Genomic DNA, 21,754 nt, shown 5'->3' with positions numbered 1-21,754 from the left:
TCCAGTTTTTTTTTTTCTGGGTCTTAATTTTTTCTGCAATGAAAATATTGTACTTTAGTGACCTGAAATAAAAAGTTATAGTTTATAAAAGGGAGGTCTTGGGGTTCAGGCGTCCTAGGCTCACCTGCTCTGAGTAAGGCCATGGTCCCGGAGTTCAACTCCATCTATTTCTGACCTGCCACATGGGCACTGTCCCAAAGCCTGGCACCACCCAGATTCACAGTTGCTGAGCATTCAGAAAACAGAAAGCCTGGTCTGGGATCTGTGGACCCAAAGTTTGGGTTGCTGATAGCTTCAGTTGTCAGGTGTTAGAAACACTGCCTGCCATTCAAGCCTAACCCCAGCCTACATTTCCAGCCTTAACTCAAGCTTCTTCCAGACCCATCTATTCTTTTCATACCTTGTTTACATTGCTCATACAGTTTCCTCATCTTAAACTGCTTCTCCCCTATCCTATGCACTGGAAAACTCCTATACACCTTTCAAAGCCCAGATTGAGTACAACCTCCTTTCAGTAGCTTTCCCTGATACAGCTTCCTTTCTCTATGCTCCTCCATCGTTTCCTATAGACTTCAGTTATTTAGGCCTAAAATAAAATACAGTTATTTCTTTGTCAGTGTACCTGCCCCACTAGAGTATGAGTTCCTCAATGCTGTAAAATGAGCCTTAATTCCTATTTCTTAATTCCTATTTCACAGGCCTTCTCATTCATTGATTCATTATCTCCCCAGCCATCATCCCTCAGGGCCAACTCCGTGCTAGATACTGTGACAGACACACAGGTGCAAGACAGTATGGCCTACTTGGGAGCCACACCCACATCCACTTGGGCTGGAACAAAAGGTTTGGACAGCCTATACTGTTTAGGCCACAAGCAATCTGGACCCCAGCCTTGGGAAATCTTGCCTCTTAACCCAATGTCACAGACAGTGGTGAGGCCCGGGTGGAGCCCCTCCCTTCAGGCAGCCCCTCCCTCCAGGAAGCTGATCAGCCACACCTCACCCCAACCCATTTGGCATCTGAACACCGAGGGCAGTAACTGACTGAAGATCTGAAGCCAAACTGGGAATCAAAACCCAAGGGTCCCATTGCCAGTTAGGGCCAAATACCAGAATCTGCTGGCCATCCATTGGCGTTCTCTAAAGACGGTGTTCACCATGCAGTCCTCTGCCCATGAAGGTGCCAGGAAGAGACCTGCCAGGTCTTTGATGTTGTCACTTCTTGAGGGAAACTCGTACATAAAATAACTGGCCATGTTATACCCTGGAGTCTGGAAGGAGGGCTCAGGTCTCTGCCTCCCTCTCACCATTTCCCACGGACTCCACTCCACCCTCTTCAGTGGCCAGCCCTCCTTTTCCCAGCCCCAGGGCAAAAAAAAAAAAACAGGCCATGGGATTAATTGATCGCAGCCTTTCCCTTGGAGCAGCACAGTCTCCAGGGCTGGGTCCTCTCCAGGCTGGCATTGGGCGGCCTGGCAGCCGCAGCCCCAGGGGATCTCAGAGCCCGGGAGCTGTCAGTGCCTTCCACTTACTTACCCCTTGTGAACTGAAGAATCCACAGATTGCCGGGTGCCACTTTCCCATCTTGTGCCTTTTCCTAGATCCTTTGCCACTTGGCAGCTTGCAGGCAGCTGTGCAAAACTGCCAGGAGCTCTCTCGTTTAGTGCCAGTGTCAGAGAGCCTGGAACTCTGGCCTGTTTTCCTTGTTTTCCATTTTCCCCCAAGTCCTCTGTTTTGCTCATTTCTCCTTCCACTCTCTCTCATCTCTTCGACATCTTTCTGCCCCTCACCTCTCAAGTTCAGGACTCTCCAATGGCCCCGCTGACCCGGGGATCACAAAGTGAAACTTTGCCCTCTGACTGAGCTTTGAAGCCAGCAGAAGTGATTGCCTCCTCCAGTCCAGATGGGAAGAGGTGGGTGAAGAGATTAAATCATCTCCCGAGCACTCGAGGAAGTGTGCTGCTGACCCTCTGCTCGGGAGGTCAGCAAGTCCGAGTACCTGGGGCCTTCACATAAGCCCAGGTGGGCGGGCAGTTGTCTGGAGGTAATTGAAGGGGAACGAGGAAACTGGGCCGGCCTCCCTGCTGGGACCAGCGCTGAGCCAGGCCCATTCCCCACCCTCCAGACCTCACCACCCAAATCTGGCCACCTTGTCTTATAGAGCCCCACCAGGCTGGGGGTGGGGGTGTCTCTGGACTCCCTCCCCCAATCAGGCTGCCCCCAAGGGGACAGGAAACCAAGTTTAGAGGTGACTTCCATCTAGTTGGCTCATCTGTTTGTGGTTCTCCAAGGAACCAGGGATCAGGGATCACTTCTGTCAGGGAATTCTGGGACCTGGCCCAGGTGGGCAGAAGGATCCATGTCCACATAGCAGAAGTGTGGCCTTAGGAGAAGAGGCCAGGACCAGCATTCCCTGGTGACCTAGCAGTTAAGGGCTCAGCTGCTGTCCCTGCTGTGGCTTGGGTTGCTTCTGCGGCTCAAGTTCAGTCCCTGGCCCAGAAACTTCTGCATGCCATGGATGAAGCCAAAAAAAAAAAAAAAAGAAGAAGAAGAGGCCAGGACCAAGAGTCAGCTACTCTGACACCTTGAACAATGCCTTCATCCATCTCCCCATTCATCCCATAAATGCCTTTTGGACCCTTACTGTCTTAGCTTGGGGTCTCCCAGAAACAGAGCCTGAGACAAGGATTTTAGTGCAAGCAGTTTATTTTTAAGGGGACACAAGAGAGCACCAGTCAGGCAGTGGGCAAGACAGGAAAAGGAAGACACCCAAGGCAGGTTCACGGGCAAACAAGTTCCACTGTGGGTACCTGGAGCCCTTATACACCACTTCCATCAGCCATTGGTTAAGAGCTATTGCCAGGGCCTGTTAATATCCCAGTACATTTGCCCTAATGCACAGGGGTGGGGGGTAGGGGGTAGGAAGCAGGCTCTGGAAGCCAGTGGTGGCCCTGGGACCAGGAGAAGCAGGTTGAAAGGGAAGCCGGTGAGCCGAGGGATGCGGCAGGGCACAGATAACATCTGCTACCCCTACTATGGATAAACCACTTAGAGCCTACAAAGATGGAGGATCCTGTCACTGCCCTTGAGACGCTGAAGCATCTCTGGGTTTCTCTCCAGTCGAATGGGGAGACTGATCTCTGCCCTTCCCACCCAGGATCTGCTGTGAGATCCATCAGTTAGACAGTGACCTGGGGATTAAATGCTAAAAACTCCTAACAAATGTAAGATGATGGGGGTAGGGTTGGCTCCCAGCTTACAGCACTGTGCTCCTTACTTTTTCTGAGACAAGCCAGTCGTAAAAACTCTGCTAAGACAGTCTGCATCACCTTGGTCCAAGAATAGGGTTGCTATGACTCTCCATGGAGCCCCAACTTTTCTTAAGCATCTTACATGCCAGTTCCGAGCCTAACAAGAAGCAAGAGGTTCTAGGGTGGGAGAGAGCTGGAAAGGAAATCTCACGTTCTTTAAACCAGGAAATTCTTCCAAAGGGCCCATGGAGTTGAGCTCCTTCTCCACAATTAGAACAATTTGTGCCAATTCCTATGCCAGTCAGCCCTATACACACCCTTCATGCGCACGTGCGTGTGCGTGTGCACACACACACACACGGATGCAGGAACCCACACAAGCACACATTGGGGACCAACAACTAAGAAAAAGGAGAGACTGTCTTAGATCCTGAGCACTTAAGGGTCCCACTGAGTAATTCTGCACCCCTTCCTCTGCTCCCCTTGCTAAGAGGGTGATGGGTGTCAGGCTCCCCATTTCCAGAGGATGCTGATAAGGAAAGAAGATGCCTTCCCAAGGCCACTCAGTCTGTGTGACTTAGAAGGGCCGGGACATCCTCGCACACACATTGACACCTCTGGTGCTTCTGTCCTGATATCCTAAAACCCATCCTGGGCTCCTCAGTGTTCTTGAGGATTAAAAAGAAGCCCAGCTATTGTTACGCTGTCTGTAATTTCTGCAATGATTTCCTGTTTTTAATCAGCATTTAGACAAGTTCCTTTTGAAAATGCCCACCTCTCTTAGCTGTAGTAAGAGGAGGGAGGGTTTGCTGTGCCCGGGGCCCATCCTAAAGAGGAGCCCTGTCCCTGGGGGCCGGGGAGGGGGTGGAGGCGAGGAAGCCGAAGTGTGGGGGCTCTCAGCAGCCCCTGCCCTCAGAGGCTCTCCTCCCAGAGCTCTTCTCTGCTCAGACCTGGCAGGTATGGGGTCTGGTCCTCATGCCAGGCTCGTAAGATGCCATCCTCAGTCTGATCTCCCTGGGAAGGGTTCTGAACATTAGATTTCTGCCCTCCCTTCTCAAACTGTCCCCGGATCTCCTCCACCCCCAGAGATTTCCCACTTTCTAAGGTGACTTCAGGCTACTTGTGATGGTTTAGCTCGAGATGTTTTAGGAGAGCTCACGTTTCCATGTGGGGTGTGGGGCACCAGGGCAGGAGTAACCATGTCCACGGCAGCGTCAGCTGTCTGGGTAATTTCTGTACATTAACACTGGTCTTCCCCGAAACGCCTCCCACAGGAGGGACACAGTTGCCATGATGTCAGAGGAAGCACAGGTCAGCACTGTGGGTCAAATGTCAGAAGGGTCTGGGGCCCCTTCCTCCTGGAATATCCTGGGGTTCTCCCCCTCACTGTCTTGTGGCTCTGGACAAGTGGTCTGATCTCTGTGGCGTCTCCATTCTCTGACCCTTTGGATTTGGTTGCACTAGGTGTTAATTCTATAGCAGAAATTTTAGGCCTCCAGGACAGTGAGGCAGGTTTCCAGCCAGAAGGGAGCTGAGCCACTTCTTAGCCCAGTGCAAATGAATACCAGCGAGTACATAGGAGTAAATAGCATGCTGACAGCACTAGGGCCCTTCTGCAGCCTGGTCCTTCCTCAGCCTTCCCTCCAAGCTTTCCCTTCCAGCAAGGCCCAGCACCCATCCATGGGACACGCTCCGGAGAGACCCCAAAGGCTCCTAAGGCCATCAGTGCCCTCTGCTCCCCTCTGCTCCTGGCAGCTCCGGCAGGGAGGCCTTACAAACAAACGAATCCTAGAGTTTGCGCGTGTCTTTGCCAAACTGGCCCCAGCTGATGAGAAAAGACTCCCCAGAGGGAAAGGGAGGAGACGGAGAGCCTTCCCACCCTGATCAAGGCTCCCATCAGACTTTCCACACCGCTCTGACCTGACGGGCCCAGGGCCCATCCGCACCCTGGCCCCCTCCCTGCACTCACGCCCGGGAGAGAGGTCTGTTTATCACTCTGGGTGGGACCCAAGCCTGTGGGGAATTGAAGAGAAACAGGCAGCTTAGGTTGCTATTGTTTTGTTTAAACAAACCACTGGCCGGGCTGACTAGGAAAGGAATGGGGGTGGGAGGAGGCTGGGCTGGGCTTCCCTGGCTCAGCCCCCATCTCTCAATCTTGCCAGGGTGGCCAGAGAGCTATCTGGGGAGAGCGGCTGTGAGGCTTGAGGCTCGGACCCTCCCCGCCTCTCCTGGGAGAGAAGGGGATCCAGGGGAGGGGCTTCCACGACCCCCGCTACCCTGCATCCTAGTGCCCCAGTACCTCAGCCCCTGGCCACATGGGGCTTCACACTAGCTGTGGATAAGGCCAGGCCTGAGAGGGGAGCAGGGCAAGTGTGTTCTGCTGTGTCTGAGGGGCTGAATTTGAAAGCCACCTGGATGCTCCTGGGCAGACAGGATGGGGTGGGGGAGTGTCAAGGGGTGAGAAGGAGACAAAGTGGGGGAGGGGGCTCAAAGCGGGGGTCCGTCCTTCTGCAGTCTCCCACCCCCACTTCCAACCCAAAATAACCTAGTTGAACATGGAGGAGCCTGGGGGAGAGGAACATTCTGGCAAAAAAGGCCCAAAGTGAGAACAGTGAGCAGGCAAGCTGCAGCCTAAAAAGTTAGAGAACTGGGGGGGGGGGGTCTGGAATGGGGAGAGGGTCTTACATTTTGTAAAAAGTAAACCACACTAGGGTGGGGTCATTCAGCTGACTCCGAGAATCTCTGAAGAGAACAGAGAAGAAACCTCAGGCTCCCCTACCCCCACCCCCACCTCCACTGTCCCCCATTTCCCCCTCCGCCCAGAGCACCTCTGAGGAGAGGAGCAGGGGCAGCACCGGAAGGGCTCGGTGGAAAGGTGGCCAGGGCACAGTTAGGTGTTGGCAGAATCAATGAAGAGCCATGCTAATCACCATCATTAAGGCTATAAAACCCCACACCTAGGGGCCGCAGGACTCCCTGGCATGGCCCGGGGCCCCGAGCTGTGGCACGGACCCAGGGGCCCAGCTCCAGTGCCTTTCATCTGAGCATCTCCCGATCCTGCACAAACAGTAATTAGCACCCGCCCCCAGGCTCACCTCATTATCCCACAGACACTGAGAGAAGAGGAGAAGGAGGGAAAGGGGAGGACGAGAAGGAGGGAAACTGAGGCCTTCCCAGGGGCCCAAGAATCTGCCTGGGCTGTGGCTGAGTCCAGACAAGGCTGGGGCAGTAGGTGCCTCAGATTCAGGCAGCCTGGCCTCCTCCGGCCCTTCCTTGCCCTTCTGGTTGCTCAGACAGCCGTTGGCCTAGTTTTCTGAAGGCCCCAAAGAGAGCCTGAGAGGATGAGCAAGCCTCTGCCTCCATCTGACCAGACCCCACAGGCTGCATGCTGCGTCCTGCACCCAGCCTGGGGACAGCCCTTGTGAAAGTGTCCTCTCAGGCTCTCCAGAGGTCAGAGGGTCTAAACCTCATCACCAGGCCACCCTCAGCAATGTCTGTCTGTCCTCTCTCCCCAGACACCCCGAGGCACCATTCCAAACCCCACAGCCCTGTTCAGGCAGCATCCCCCAGGACAGGCAGCTGTCCCCTCCTCTTCCGTCCTGCTCCCTCAGAGAGAGAACTCAGCAGCGCCCGCCTGGTCTGAATGTGATGGCACGGTCTTCTGCTGCCCCAGGAGTAACGCTTGCCCTGCCTGTCTCTCATTTTCAGGGCACTGACATAAGGAAAGGGAAGATACAGGGCCAGGAGTTATCACGTGAGTAAGACCCTCCAGCGCCCCTTCCCCAGCCTGGGCAATGAGGGTGATCCCAAGAACCATGACAATTCAGCTTGCTGGGGACATTCCACAGTGCTCAGAGTTTACTTGGACATTCTGATTTAATCTTCGCAACTGCCTTTTAAGGTCACTGCCATCGATATCTCCTTGTGGATTGAACCCATGCCACAGCAGTAACCCGAGCCGTTGCAGTGACAATGTTGGGTCCTTAACCCACTGTGCCACCTGGGAACTCCATTATCTCCATCTTAAAGAGAAGGAAGGTGTGGCACAGACCCACCTGCCCCATGTCACGCAACTATTAAGAGATGGAGCCAGCATTAACTTGCAGGGCGCTGCTGGGAGAGAACCTGGTTCCAGAGCTGCCCCAACCCCACCCCTTCCGGGATTGGCAGGGTCGCTCCCTTCCCTCTGCCCCCTTCCGGTTCTCCCGCCCTAGTCCCACTCTGTGGTTGCATGTGGCTACATGGACCTCTCTTTTCTCTGATGCCCTCCTCTTCCCACCCCCCATGCTCATCACCAGCTCCCCGCCTCCCCTCCCTCTGGGATCCCGCCCGCCCGCAAGGGCATGCCCTCCACACAGCTTGAAGGGAATGCTCTGGTGGTGAGCTGGCCTCTGGCAAAGGGCTGAGCAAGAAAAACCAACCAAGCATCGTGGTTCCATGAAGCAACTCGGACTCAGGCGCCAGATAGGCCTGCATTCCAATCCCAGCTCCCCAGCTCTCTGTCCTCCTGACTTAATCTCTCAGAGTCTCAGGTTCCTCATCCAGAAAATGGCCATGGTGCCCTTGGTAACACCCACCTGACCAAGTCGCGCTGAGGATTAGGGAGATGCTGTAGGGAGAGCACGTAGCCAGGCCTGGCCCTGGAAAGCAGCACATCATACATTATACCCCTTCCCTTCCTCCTCGTGCGTCTCATGGCTGCGTTGGGAGGGGGGCCTGTTCAGCAAAGCCCTAGTGAGAAGGAGTTCCACCTCCATCCCCCCGAGGATAAGTTCCCAGCTACCTAGAACCAGTGAGTTCCATCCCTGATTGGCAGTGTTTGTGAAGAAGCATCAGTTTACCCACATTTCCCCAGAGACCTTCCAAAACAGCCCTGGCACACACGCACACCGGCTCCCCCAACACCTGCACCCGCCCCAGTGTGGACGGACTCTGGTTCACAGAAACTCACACGGCTCCTGGCACATGCTGCACTGTTCTCATTTTGCGCATGCGTGTGCACACACACACCTGATCTGCAACCCCAAAACCCAGGGGGAGATGAACAGTCAGGAATTCCACTGGCTGTGGGCAGCGAGAGGCCCCAGTGGCCAGAAGTGCGCCGTGAGGACCGCTCCCCCAGCTCCAAGCAGCGTTTGGAAGCAGGAGGGGGCCACGGTGTACCCATACCCCCTCCCACCAGCATCCTCCTTGCACACAGTCCATCCCCACCACCCCCAGGAAGACGCGGGGCTCCCTGGAAAGGGAGAGGAAGAGGGCAGAGGAGGGGGGCGAGGCACCACACTTTTGGAAGGAAGCCCAGCTGGAACAGGGCCCCACGTGGACTTGGGGGAAGGATGAGAGATGTCCCCCTCCCTGCCCTCTGGTTGCTCAGGCCGCCCTTGGCCTAGCATCCTGAAGGTCCCGCTCTCCCCCCGGAAAAGGGTGCCTCTTGCAAGGGAGGAGGATGTTCTCCTCCGGAAGCGGCTCCCGGCGCCTCGAGCACCCAGATCCTCCAGCTTCCATGATCAAACCTTTGAACCGAGTCCCACCCACCCCCGTAACCACTTCCAGATCCTCCGGATCCAGCCAAGAAATTGGCTTCTTTGGGGATTGAGTTCATAAGGAAATGCTGAAAAAATAAATAAAAATTCCCTGCCAAACACACTCACAGAGGAAGATGGCTTTCTCTTGAGGCAGGAAATCCATCAGGATAGACTGAAATACAAAGAGAAGACAACGCCAACACCCGCTAGCCCAGAAAGGCCCAGGAGCCCCGCCAGCACCCAAGACCTTCAACCAGCCCACACCTCCTCCTCCCCCCACCACCCAAAATTATGTGCTTCTTAAATGAAGCTCCTGAAGCTGAGGTCCTGCCCAAGGTAAATCCTAATGGTTTGCAATAGGACTTTAGGAGGGTCAGCAGGGACCATGAAAAGGACCAAGAATGACTCTCTTTCCCTCCTGCCCAGAGTAGCCAGGAGCCCCTCGGCACGTGGGATAAGGAGCCCACTCTCTCTCCTTTTCCTCCCCATAGCCTACCAGCCTCCCTCCCCACCACCAAAAAGTGGCTTCCATCGCTACCAGTTCTTCGTCTATCTTCAGCAGGAAAAGAGCATCTCTCTCCTTCCCAAAGAAAACAAAACTCGAGGTAAGGCCTTCCCATTCTTCAATGTCAGGGTGAATCTGCGGATGCAAAAGTGGATGCCTCGTGTGTTCCTAGGGAAGCCAGGACCTTCACCTTCCCCATGAGCCTTGGAAGCCAGGGTCAAAGGGTGGTGTTTCTTGAGAATAAACCAAGAGGTGTGTCCTAAACCAAGAGGCGTCTAATTTTGGCACAGACATGGTCTCCCTTGGAAAAAACAAGTCCCGTCATCCAATATGGTGGCTTTAGCCGGTGCATAAGTCTACACAACAGGGTCCCAAAAGGGAGTAACTGCAGCCAGAGAGAGCAGCATCTCCCTGGGTAGCTTCAGATGGCATGTGCAGGCAGCTACCCCACGGCGCTTTTGCAGGTAATTGTACCCTGTAATTGAGTCTGATCTGGGCAAGAGGGCCCTGGAATGCCACCTTGCCAGTCTGTCTTCATTGGTCATTAATTGCGCTCTCTGCCTGGTGCCATCTCAGTGGTGGGGCAAAGACTTCCCTGGCTGAGCCCCCGCTACCCTGTAGAGGACCCATTCCCCGCAGCCTCCTAATGGCTCACCCAGCCTGCTTGGCCTTGGTCTTCCTCCCCCGAGAGCTGGGGAGCTGGGAACACCACAGGCACCTGGCCACTGCGATGCCACAGCAAGTTACATGACCCGTGTGTGCCACGTCCCCTTGCTGAGCCTTAAGGTTTCCCTCTAGGAAAAGGGGGAATAAAACAATCCCTGTGCGCTCTCTCACCTCCCCGTGGTAGGGAAGGGAAGGTCACGTGGGATGCGCACATGCCAACTCAGGAGCACAAAGAGCACATCCCCAAGGCTGACGGGAGGGTGAGTGGGTGGGTGGGTGTCATCAGCCATTTCCTCTCACCCAGTGACCCTAACCAACCTCCACCCACTGGGAAGCTGGAGAAGGTATTGTTACAAGACTACTGCCCCGGGCCCCAGAGGAGAGGAGGGGCGCACGGGGCCCTTCAGATGTGCTGAGCGGAGGCCGCCAATCACAGAAGGCCCTGGGCTGCCCTGGAAAGGGAGCTGGTGCAACCTTTCCACTGGTAAACCTTCCCCAGGTGCCCCCCGCACCTTGCCAATCTGGAAATCAGTCTGAACGGCTTTGCCAAAGACACACTTTCAAGCTTGGAGACAGAGAAAGAAGGGAAAGAAAAAGATGTCCTGCCCAAGCCAAGATCAGTTTCCCCAGTTCTCTGGGTCCCCGTCTCACCACAAAGCACCTTCCACTGTCCAGGCACTGCGATTTCTTGGAGCTGGAAACCAGCTCCTCGGCCTACGATGTTTCACCACATATGAGAGTCGCATAGAGTAAGGCAGGGCCTCGGAGCCCCACGCTAAGCATCAGGGCCCCAACACCAAGGCCTGGGTAGGATTGGCGCCCAAACAACCCCCTGCAGAGGCCTCCCTCAGGGTCAAGTGCTTTCCGAGGGTGGGACGGGGGGGGGGGGGGGGGAAGAAGCATTAGGCGACGGGGAGGAGCAGTGAAAGGGGCAAAGGAGGAAGAGAGGCACTTGCCCTGAAGCCCTGTTCTCACCCTGCCACAGCTCATCCTCCAGAAAGCACAGTGGTCTGGGTGCCTTTCCTATGATACTGGCAGCAGCGAGGAAGCTGGAAACCTCTGGAAGCTGAAACCCATTATTAGTCCCTTTGGATCTTTGCCAGCACCCCACCACCACCACCACCACCATGCCTTCTTCCATCTATGTGAAAACTTAGGAATTGGACTTGCCCCCAGGCAGAGTTCCTTTGACTTCCATGCTATTTTGTTTGCTTCCAGAAAAGCAGACAGTAAAATTATTCTCCCAGATGAAAGCTCCAGCCGGGGTCCAGTCCCATCCTGGGACGCCTTCCACACGCCCTTGGAGTGTGGCTTCAGAGAGGCCACCATCCAGGTCTCAATCCAGCCCTCAAGAGGCTTACAGTCGACTTTGGAAACACTTAAAGAACGATGCAGAGCAACATATAATTAAGCACTTAATGGTGTGCTTCTGTCTGTAAGGACAAGTGGAGACCATGTGGACTGAGGGACAGTCCTGCCCCTTCCCAGGATCCCCTTCCCCCCAGGAGGACACCCTCTTCAGCCAGGAAGGGTGAAAGGAGTTTTGCTGCAGAGGGAGGAAATGTTGATGTCCAGTCTCTAGCTACTGATTTGACTTTGGGGCAAGTCACCTAACGTCTCTGGGCCTCATCTGGAAAAGGAGGAGTTGAATTTAGATGATCTACAAACCCATATGGTTCTGGAGCTGCTTGGAAGAGGCAGGCATGGACCACCAGGCCCTGGAGAAGGAAGAGTTAAATCCTTGAGTGGAAGAAACAGGGAGTTCTGAGCTGGAGAAACCAAAGATGCAGTGTTTTTGTTGGTTTTTTTTTTTTGTTTGTTTGTTTGTTTTAAGTGAGAAGTTCCCTGGGGCCCTAGCAGTTAAGGATCTGGCAATGTCACTGCTGTGGCAGGGGCCCTGCTGTGGCGGGAGTTGGTTAGATCCCTGGCCCAGGGAACTTCTGCATGCCATGGGTGCAGACAAAAAAAAAAAAAAAAAAAAAAAAAAAAAAGTGAGAAGGAGGCCCCCGGTGATGGCAATGAAAGGAGAAAGTGGGAGAAGGTTGTGGAGGGTCTCGAGAGCCCGGCAGAGGCATGACTTTGGCGGGTGCCGTGGAGAGCTGTTAGAGATTGGCCACAGCGGAAGTAACACACAAAAGCCACTCTTCAGAAATGACTGCTCTGGAGTGGTGGGCAGGATGGACCAGAGCGAGAAGGCAGGAGGCCATCAGAGGCCTAGAGATGTGTGGCGTGGTAGAATCCAAGGTGACGGTGAAAACAGAGGCAGCTGCGCACAGCACTGGAACCCCAAAGGCCTGGCGGGCTTAGACGCACCCGCAGTGTATAGCCCTCAGGAGGCCAGGATGAGGAGCCCTGCCGGTGAACATGTGCCCTGGGGCTCACTTTGATCTAGTTTTCTTTCCATGGAAGGTGGTGGGGAGTCTTAGGATATGTGTGACACAGCCAGCCCTGGTTCTGTGTCCCCTAGATGGAGGGGGGGTGGGGCAGGGGACCGTGTCCAGATGTTGGAGGGGAAAGGTCAGGATGCAGGAGCCCAGGTAGAAGGGCACACAGGAGGGTTAACCTGACCCAGCCCTGTGGAGTCGCTTCTCTCTCTGGGACTTAATTGTGAATGACAAGTTTAAGATGAGAAGGGCGCATAAGATTATTCTTTTTTGCTTTGTTTTATTTGGGAGGTTTTTTAAATTTATTTTTTGGGGGGGTCCACACCTGTGGCATGTTTAGTTCCCAGGCCAGGGATCAAACCTGCACCACAACAGTGACCTAACAGCAGCAGTGACAACGCCAGATCCTTAATTCACTGTGATGCAAGACAACTCCCAGGGAGCATAAAAGTATTCTTGTTGAGTCTGTAGGACTGTGTTGGGGGTTGAGGTGGAGGTGGGTGGCATTGCTCAGAGCCAGGGACCAAAACCCTCTTGAGGCTTCCTCGTTGTCCTGCGACCCCAGGACGACATTCAGGGGGTCAGCAAATGGGAGGTTTTGACGTCCAAACTCTCGTGGTGTGACCTTGGACAAGCCACTTCATATCCTTGGGCCTCAGTTTCTCCATCTTCAAGACAAGGAGTTGGATTAGCTGGTCCATCGCTGAGTGACCCAGCTCACTGCTCTCCCACCAGCGAGTTCCGCCAGACAAATTGGGACGTGATTCCCGCCAACCCCACATGCTTCTGAGAGGAGCCCTTCCATCAGATACAGGACCCCCAGGATCACAGCAGGGGCCTTGGAAGGGGACATGGAGCTACGTGACTCTGGTTTATAAGGTCCTGCCTTTCAGGCCGCTCCTCCTGCCTTTCTTCCTGGGGCCACTTCCCCGGCACGCTTGGCACGATTCACGAATACCCTGTGCGTTCACTCAGATGCCGCTTGGTGTTAAGTGTGCTTGAGGCCCCACTTTCGGTGCTGTGGGTACAAAAGTGAGTCAATTCCATGGATGTGTGGAGTCATCCGGGTAGCTCTGCGGGTACTAAGAGCTGATGGAGAGAGTGGAGGGGGAAGCTGAGGCATGACCACATCCCACGTGGCAGAGAACACTGAGCCCACTGGGCCTGCACTGCTGCCCTCTGACAAGGGCTGGCCCAGTCTCCCTGACAGGTGTCACAAAGGCCACATCTCACCTTCCCAAATTTGGAGCTGGCATGATCTTGGGCCTGAAATACACCAGACTTCCACCCTCAGCCTCCAAGTGAACTCCCCTCCCCCAGCTCTAATCCCCACCCTCCTACCCACCATGCAAAGCCCAGAGTCTGGCCTATGGGTTCATCTGGGAGTCACGACCTCTGGGTCTGGGGGAAGCAGCTGAGTGCATGGAGAGGCCCTGCTGGGTCACACCCTCCTGTGCCACACCCTGCCAGAACACCCACTCACCCCCGCTTCTTCGCTCCCACCAACCTGCCCACCACCTCACCTGACGCCTGATTCGATTCACCTCTGCCTGCCCATCTGGACAGACTGTCTCCCCCGTCCTCCAAACCAGGGACACCTTCCCAGCTCCAGGACACCAGTCCCTGGCGCTTTTCCAGACTACCCCGCAGGGCTGTCCTCTCTGTGAGCCGACTCACCGGCCCCTCCTGCTCCTCCCGTAGGCACTCCTTTCACCTGCTTGTACGTCTTCTGTGTTTCCTTCGTTCTCCTCTTGCCTGGATCCCACTTCCACCTCGAGATTAAAGCTCTCTGGAGGGAAGAGCTCAGCTCTGTCTTAGATTTCCTTTTTGTCGCCTGACCCTGGGGTTATTGTGGATTTTGAATCAATGAGTGTACTTGTTTAGGGGACACACCCATCTATGCCCATTTACAAGCCAGTCACACACATGCGCACGCGCGTGCGCACACACACACACACAGATCTGCACATTCTCACACCACCAAGTCACAAACACAAATACGCCTTGTGGTCAGTTTCCTTTAACACCTACAAAGACAGCCGCTTCCCTGTCCCCACTTTCCCTGTCCTACTGCAAGGCTGGCAGGGCCACACATACCCAGCCTCTCTGCCAGCGTGCCCTGTCCCTCCCCAGCCTGCCCCTCACCCACCCACCTGACCATGTGGGGGGACCAGACAGTGGCCAGCATTCCTCCAGGCGAAGAAGGAAACCAGAGCACAGAACAGCAAGTGGTTTGGTTGATCAAGGGTCTGCAATTAACAGCAAGTTCATTTGCTTCAGCTTTCCAGGACAAGGCTCTTTGCAACTGTCACCAGTTCACCCACATTCCCTCTCCCCCAACCCAGACCAACAGACTTCTGGGACCTGGTGTGGGGACAGAGAAAGAACAAAGCCATGCTGCTGCCCTGAACGTCCCTTGTCAGCAGCAGCAGCTGCCCAAGGCGATGCACCTACATACCCCTCCCCTGGAGGGGTGGCCAACCGCTGCATGGAGACTGCAACTACTGGGAGCTATGGTCTGTGCCATGCCACATCTCAGCCACCTCGCCCAGGGGTGTCAGCAGCCGGCCTCACGCCCCCTGAGGGTGATCCAGTGGAATCCCCTCTCTGCCGCAGCTCTCTCCAGAAGCCTCTCCGAGGCTGTGAGTGAGCCCAGAACCATGCGGCCACGCCAAGGAGGTAACAGGCCATGCCAGGCTCATTCCCGCCTTACCAGGGTGGCCTTGGGGAATTGCAGAGAGACTGCTCCCTGAACAATGGGACAGAATAGGCGGAGAAGGGTCCCTGGGCTCTGGACCAGCCAACCAGAATCCACTCCCCAGCACCACAGGCAACTGAACTGAGCCATCCACCCACAAGGGTCAGAGAGAAGAAAGGGACAGAAGCTTGCCACACAGTGGGGTTTAAGTCTTGCTTGTGGCATCTGAAGGCCTGCAGGGCACCGTGGGTGACTGAGATAAGGGGTGCTGTGGGGAAAAGTTTGAAAGCACAGGCCAAGGGCATGAAGGCAGCAGAGCTCCAAGCAGCATCAACAGTCAGAGGCCTCAGCGAGGAGGGACCAAAGCTGGGAGGAGTTCCACCAGGCCTGGTGGTGGTACAGTGCAGGCCAGGAGGCCGGGAAAGGGGCCCTGCCTGGAGAGCAGCCCAAACACTCACAGACAGACATAAACACATATAGCCCCTCCCCCACCGCCCATGACCTCCCATGGTGGTTCACCTGGCCAGACCCCAGAAGCCCCGGGGCCCAGCCCCTGAGTCACTGTGTGGGCTTGTGTCAGGCCGCCCTCTTCTGCCTCCGAAGGGCCCCACCCACCTGGCAGAGCTGGTAGGACTGGGGGCCTGGCAGCAGCCCAGATGGGGCCACCCTGGGCAGCTCTCAGACAGGCGCCCTGGCTAGGCACTGCCTGCTGTCTCCATGGGCCCCAGCCCTCTTCCAGAACACGCCTCAGTTGAGCCACACACCAGCTGTCCAAAGCTATAGTGAACAGATCATCAGGAAACCGCAGATAATCCCCAAATTTCACCTGGAACTCCCGCCAGCCATCACCACCACCAAATGTTGGAATTGATGACCGGAGGCTAAATGGACAGTTTGAGTCTCCTCTCTTCCCTTCTCCACCCACTCCCCCTCCTCGCCCCTGGCCACAGGTCAGAGGGAGGAGGCCTGGGCGATCCACTTACTGGATAATTAGGAATTGCACTTCTGCTCTCCAGCTCTCCTAGGTTCTCCTCTCCAGAGGAGTGGGGAGTTACCCCTCTCCACCTTGGAAACTCCCCCTGGCAGCCTGCCCTCTCACTCCCTCCAAAGTCAGAGTGGTCCCCTCTGCCCCAAGCCTCTCACGACAGCAGGATCAGCCACTCAGCAAATATTCTGCAGGAGTAATTGGATGTGATGGAACGAGGGCTTTTCGGCTCCTGAGTGGAAGTCTCTGGATGTCATTTAATGGCACAAAAAATAAAAAGCCCAGGCCTCCCGCCCACCACTGCCAGGACATCATTAATCTCAGCAGAAAGGCATCAGCGCTCCCATCACCGCAGCCAGCCCCACGAAGAGCCAGACAAATTACAGACCTGAGCCGGGCACTCAGTGGGGCGCTTATTAGTCTGGTGTTCAACTTTTGTCTTTTCTTCACGGCCACTGTCCCCTGACAGGAAGCACCAGTGCCCCTGCACAGGGGGAAGGCAGGGAAAGGCCAGGGAAGAGGGTGACCGCCTTGATTAGACGCCACTCACTGATCTGGGATGGCGGGCAGCTCTGAGCAGGGCGCCGTGGGTCCCAGCAGAGGCTGAAGGACTCACCCCAAAGCTCAGAATCCTGCCTACCTGAACGGGCCTCCGTCCCAGTGAGAGGGGACACTGAGGACCAAATGACAGGTCAGGTGGGAGCCAGGACACACACGGAATGCCGTCCTATGCTGTTGGGAATCTCAGGAGCCGCCCTGCCGGAGAGACTTCAGGGCCACTGCTAGGGATGGGCCCTCATCTGCAGGGGCTGCAAACTGCACTGCTGGCCGAGGCCACCCTGTGAAGGCCCATCTTGTTATTGGTCCAGTGTTCATCGTCTAATATTACAGACTCATTGAGGACAAGAGTAGGGCCTGGATAAAGCAACCCTCTCCTCCACCTGGCAGACCCCAGAGGCAACTGTCAGTGTTGGGAGGCCTGGATCCCCTGGCCCAAGGTTCCCTACAGCTCAGAGCTTCTGAGTTCCAGCCACGGTGCTGTCTACCTCATTCTCCAGAGTCCTGCAGGGTTTGGGGGCAGAGGAGAGCTAGACCAGGTAGCGTAGAACTTTCTCAGACTCGTGGATGCCTCTTATCCCTGACAGGCCTGAGGGGTAGTCCCTCCCATGTGATGAACCACTCCCAAGCCAGCCGCACAGATCTGGGAGGCTGGAAATGAAGAGACGGACCCGCAGGGACCTATCTCAGGGTCATTCCCAAACATTCCAGCCTTGTGGTCCCTGGGACTCAGAGGATAAGTATCTGTAAAGCTTAGAACCTCTCTCTCAGTTGTTGAAGACAGGGTCGTTCACCCCCTCCCAGGATCTAGCAAAGATGGGGTTCAGAATGCCCCCTCAAAGGGGCTTTAGATGAAGTGACCTAACTCTCCCCACTGCCCGCCTCCTGGCCCATGTCTGGAATTCCTCTAATATCTGACATCTCTCATGGCTAACAGCTTCCCCATCCGCACTGGGCAGTAAGTGAGAGACTAGCTTTTGTGTAGGATTTGCTGGATGGAAATGGCACCCCCTAGAGTTGTGCAGGAGCCAACCTGCACATCCTATGAGGCAGCTCCACCCCGGGGTCGACCAGGTCTCTGGGTTGAAGCTGCTGGCACAGGAGACACCCCCCTCTTTTCTCCCTGCAGCCAAGGGGGCTCCTGCCACGGAGGCGTTTGAAGCACACTCCCCACCCCTGTCCTCATCCCAGGGAGAGCCCATCCTAGGCGGGTCCAGGGCACAAGGGGAGTGGCCAGGGCACAGACTGCAGCGCAGCCCTCTTCCTGAGCGGTCCAGCCTCCCTGCAGCTCAGGGAACCAGGCAATGCCATACAGGATGGGGCTTTCCTCCGTTCGGTGACCACAGAAGCCACAGCCTTCAAGCTCCTGTCTCTCCCTACACACCCCTCAGGGCCTGACTCACCCTTCTTCCCTCTAGAACTTGCACTGGGTCAGTTCCTCCCGCCCTCTGTGGCAGGAAACGGAGGTGTAAGGAGTCACGGCCAAGCCAGGGGAGGAGGCCGCGGAGGCAGCAGCAGGCAGCACTGTGCCCGCTCTCCCGAGGGATGGGGTTGGTTTGAGGAGCTGCCCCACAAGCCCAGGAACCGCAGGGTTGTCGGAAATGGGACCCAGAAGGAGCGGCAAGGGCCCCAGGGCGCTCCGGGCTCAATCAAGAGAGCAGACTGCTAGGAGAGGGGAGCAGGTCTCCCTGGGCGCAGGGGATTTCTTTCCGCCAACTTGCCCTGACCTCGTGATGGGTTTCAATTCCCTCCCTGCCACCAGGTTCCTTCCTGCCCTGCTCCGTGGGGAAGGCCCCCTTGTCCCCGTGCCTGCCACACACCAGTTCATCCACGAGCCCTTTTCCTGGCACACACATGCAAACACACACACACGCACACACACACACACGCATGCAAACATACAAGTATGCACACATGTGCGCACACACACGCATATGCGCCCACTTTCCCGGGTCGTTCTTTTCCAGCCAGCCAGGCTCCCTGGGTGCAGAAGCAACAGCCAGGCCAGTAGCTGCTCCCTCCTCCCTCACATCCTCGTGGAAGACCCCCAGTGGTGAGTCACACCGCCCAGCAGCAGCCCAGCCCCTGCTGCCCTTCCCCCAAGAGAACTCCTGAAGCTCCGGTTTCCTAGCCCGCAAAGGCTTCGTTTGAATACACAGTCACGGAGCCAGATAAGACTTGAGGGGACCGGTAGAGGCCCTTTCCCCCATCCCCGCCCCTAAAAAGCTTCCTCAGCAGAACCTGGTCTTGTGACCCCATCACACCATCTGTGCACAAGGAATAAAAACCGTCTCCCCTTGTGAGGATTAAGTGATTGTGTGTGGAGTTTCTAGAACTATACCCGGCGCAAAGGAAGCACTACCTCGTCGATATCACAGCTGTTACTATGACCATCATTATTATTTGCATTGTCATTGTTTTGTTTCTTTGGATTAAAAAGTCCTCTCCTTGAGAATATCTTTGAAATGCAAACAGCCAGGGTGGGGGGAGGTAGAGGGGATTTACTTTATTCATTGTTAAAAAGGAAGGTGGGTGCCAACCAAGGGCTACAGGGGGGCAAAGGGGGGCGGCTCAGGGAGGAATTCTAGGCCCCCAGCCCTCACCTCATCCTCCGGTGTTATAGGTGACTGCTTTCCACTGGTTTGGGATATATGGCCACTGCCCAGCTCTGCTCTGGGCAGGGTCTTCCCCCAGTACTTCTTTCACCCAGAGAAGGCTACTAGATTTAGCAAGAGAGAGGGAACTGATTCATTCATTCATTCATTCAATACAGGATGCCCAGTTCAGTTGGAATTTCAGAGAAACAAGGAATAACTATTTAGTATAAATATGGTCATGAATTTGTGGGACATAACACTATTAGATTATGCGTTGTTTCTCTGAAATTCAAATTGAACTGGGCAACCTGTGTTTTATCTGGCAGCCATCCACCAAGGGTGCCTGAGGCCCAAAGTTTGGGAAACAAGAGCGTGGGAATGTGCCTCTGACCACTTCCCTCGACCGCTCCCCAGTGCCCTCCCCAGTGCCCGGGGCCGTGCCCTCCTTGCCCTCCTGCTAGGCCTGTTCACACTTGTCCCAGAAGGTGCACCTCCCCCCCACCCCTGTCTCTGCTCCCCTAAGGAGGCCCCTCTGCCCTGGGCCCCCACTGGACATCCCCGGCATCCAGGCTGGGGTCATCTCACCCACAGTTGCTCCCCTCCAGGATCCAGGTCCTCTGGGTGGGGGGAAGCGGCCTGGCCGTGTGCCCTGCCCCTCACCTCTGCCACAGCTGAGGAAGGAACCCTGTCACACCACGTCTCCTGGACCCCGGAGGAGGTGGTCAGGGTTCTGGGGAGGAGATTGGAAGAATGGCATAGACACTTCTGCCGATCTCGGGGTGACCAGGTATGAAGAAAAGAAGCATTCGGGCCTTAGTCACGGGGTCGGGAGAGCCTGCAGGAAGAGAGGGTTGGGTGGAGGAAGTGGGTAGCCCACCTGACCAGGCCTTTCCCTTCTGCATATGAATGAGAAGGCAGAGTCAAGTCAAATAAAGGCCTGGGGAAAGAGACCAAAGGCTGTCCAGGTTCAGTCTCCCTTGTCCCCTGGGAAGCATCCTTCCTGGATCCTGCTGACATCCAGAGGCTGCCCCTGGGCCCCTGCTGCCCTCAGACCCCTGCTGCCAAGGTTATCACCTCCCATCTCCCCTCCCCACAGCTGGCCTCCCTCTCTGGCCACCGCCAGCATTCAAGTCCATGGCCTCACTGCCTCCCGGTGGTCTGTTTGTCCTTCCAGGTTCTTGGAAAATGGACAAATTTCTGAGCCGCTTCCACCTGAGCGAACCTGAAGCCAGCACCCAGTTCATGACCCAGTATTACCAGGACTCACAAAAGCTCCAGCCAGGGGAAGGAAGTAGTGAGCCCAAGGACAAACCCAAGCGGAGATAACTGCCCGCCAGACCTCAGGCTTCACGTTGCAGGTGTGTCTACAGTGCTCACCGCCCTCGGTCTGGGTATGCAGCCCCCTCTGGGTACAGAACCCCTTCTCTTCTGAATTTAAAAAAAAAAAAATCATCCAGGGTTTACTGGTCAGATGTTTCATTTCCGAACCTGTCCTCCTTCCAAAACCAGGAAGAGGCAATCAGTTGATGTCCAGGGCTGGGGCCTGGGACGTTCCTATAAACGCAGGTGTTGGCGGGCAGGGGAGGTGGGATGGATGGGCAGGCAGAAGGTGGGATTCCTAGCCCTGAACCGTCACTGAGGGCCCGTGCGACCTTGAGCAAGTCCCTTACCCTCTCTAAAATTCAGCTTCCTCAGTTGTGAAATTGAGGGAGGAAGAAGCGGTAAGGGGCAGTTGGTTTCTCACCTTGGTCCTTTCCAGCTCGAATATTCATTGAACAAACATTGTGGGCACCTGGTGTGTGCCTGACTTCCTGCTGGGTGCTGAGGATACGTGTGTGTGACCAGGGCAGGCCACACAGGAGGCTTGCTTTACGGAGCTTCCTGTCCAATATGGGAGGGAAAAGTTCATCCAACAACCACAAGAAAATTCCACCAAATGTGGCAAGTGCCATGCAGGTGGAAAAGGGACCTGCTCTGTGATGGGGGGCGGGGGGAGTGAAGGGGTGACAGAGGCTCAGGAAGGCCTATCAGAGGATGTGATGTTTAACCTCAGGGCTGAGAGGTGGGCTGGGGCTTAAGCGTACATGGGGACAGGGGTCAAAAAGGAGAAAGTACACCCAGAGCTCCTGTAGCTCACAGGGGCAAGGAAAGGCCAAAACAGGTGGTCAAGGGCTAGGGCAGGCTAGGCCTGGCAGCCACGTTCAAGTTTTGGATTGTACCCTGAAAGCGATGGGGAATCATGGACTGATAAGTAGATTAGAGCAGGGAAGGGGTATAATGGGGCAAATGCTTTTGGAAAGCTGTGAAGAAACTCCTTGGTGTCACCAAGGAGAGCATCTTCAGCGCACCCACAATCTAAACCCTGACTCCTCAGCTCCCCCACCCCCATGCCAGTCCTCTCAGCCCCACCCCTGCCCCCTCAACTGGCCTCTCTCCTCGGTTTCCCTCCAGGAGTTAATTACTGCCCCCTCCTTGGCTGGAATTCAGCACCCTGGGTGACTCATGCGTGCAGAGTGCCTGAGCTCCCCATTGAAAGGGGCGGGCTGAGCACGGGCTTATTACCTCCTTAGAGCCATGGCCCACGTT

General features: G+C 55.6%; 1 protein-coding gene across 11 annotated transcripts in view; it reads left to right on the top strand.

Moving 5' to 3' along the window:
* PEBP4 (phosphatidylethanolamine binding protein 4) overlaps positions 1-20,626 on the top strand; it is a 219,499-nt gene extending 198,873 nt beyond the window's left edge. For 6 of the 11 annotated variants that reach the window (XM_084993010.1, XM_084993009.1, XM_021072043.2 and 3 more), the window contains 3 exons: positions 6,959-7,004; positions 9,267-9,380; positions 20,343-20,626. In XM_084993010.1, the coding sequence (XP_084849136.1) occupies positions 6,959-7,004; positions 9,267-9,380; positions 20,343-20,494 (312 nt within the window). In that variant the 3' untranslated portion in view covers positions 20,495-20,626. 11 annotated transcript variants of the gene reach the window in all.
* Positions 20,627-21,754: the final 1,128 nt, after the last annotated feature.

Source organism: Sus scrofa, chromosome 14 (genome assembly GCF_054392235.1).
Source record: "Sus scrofa isolate SSC_HxYL_T2T_F1_AM1 chromosome 14, Sscrofa_HxYL_maternal_Yorkshire_Landrace_v2.0, whole genome shotgun sequence".
Classification (NCBI taxonomy): domain Eukaryota; kingdom Metazoa; phylum Chordata; class Mammalia; order Artiodactyla; family Suidae; genus Sus; species Sus scrofa.
Note: the sequence above shows the minus strand (reverse complement) of the source record. Positions and strands in the feature narration are given on the sequence as shown.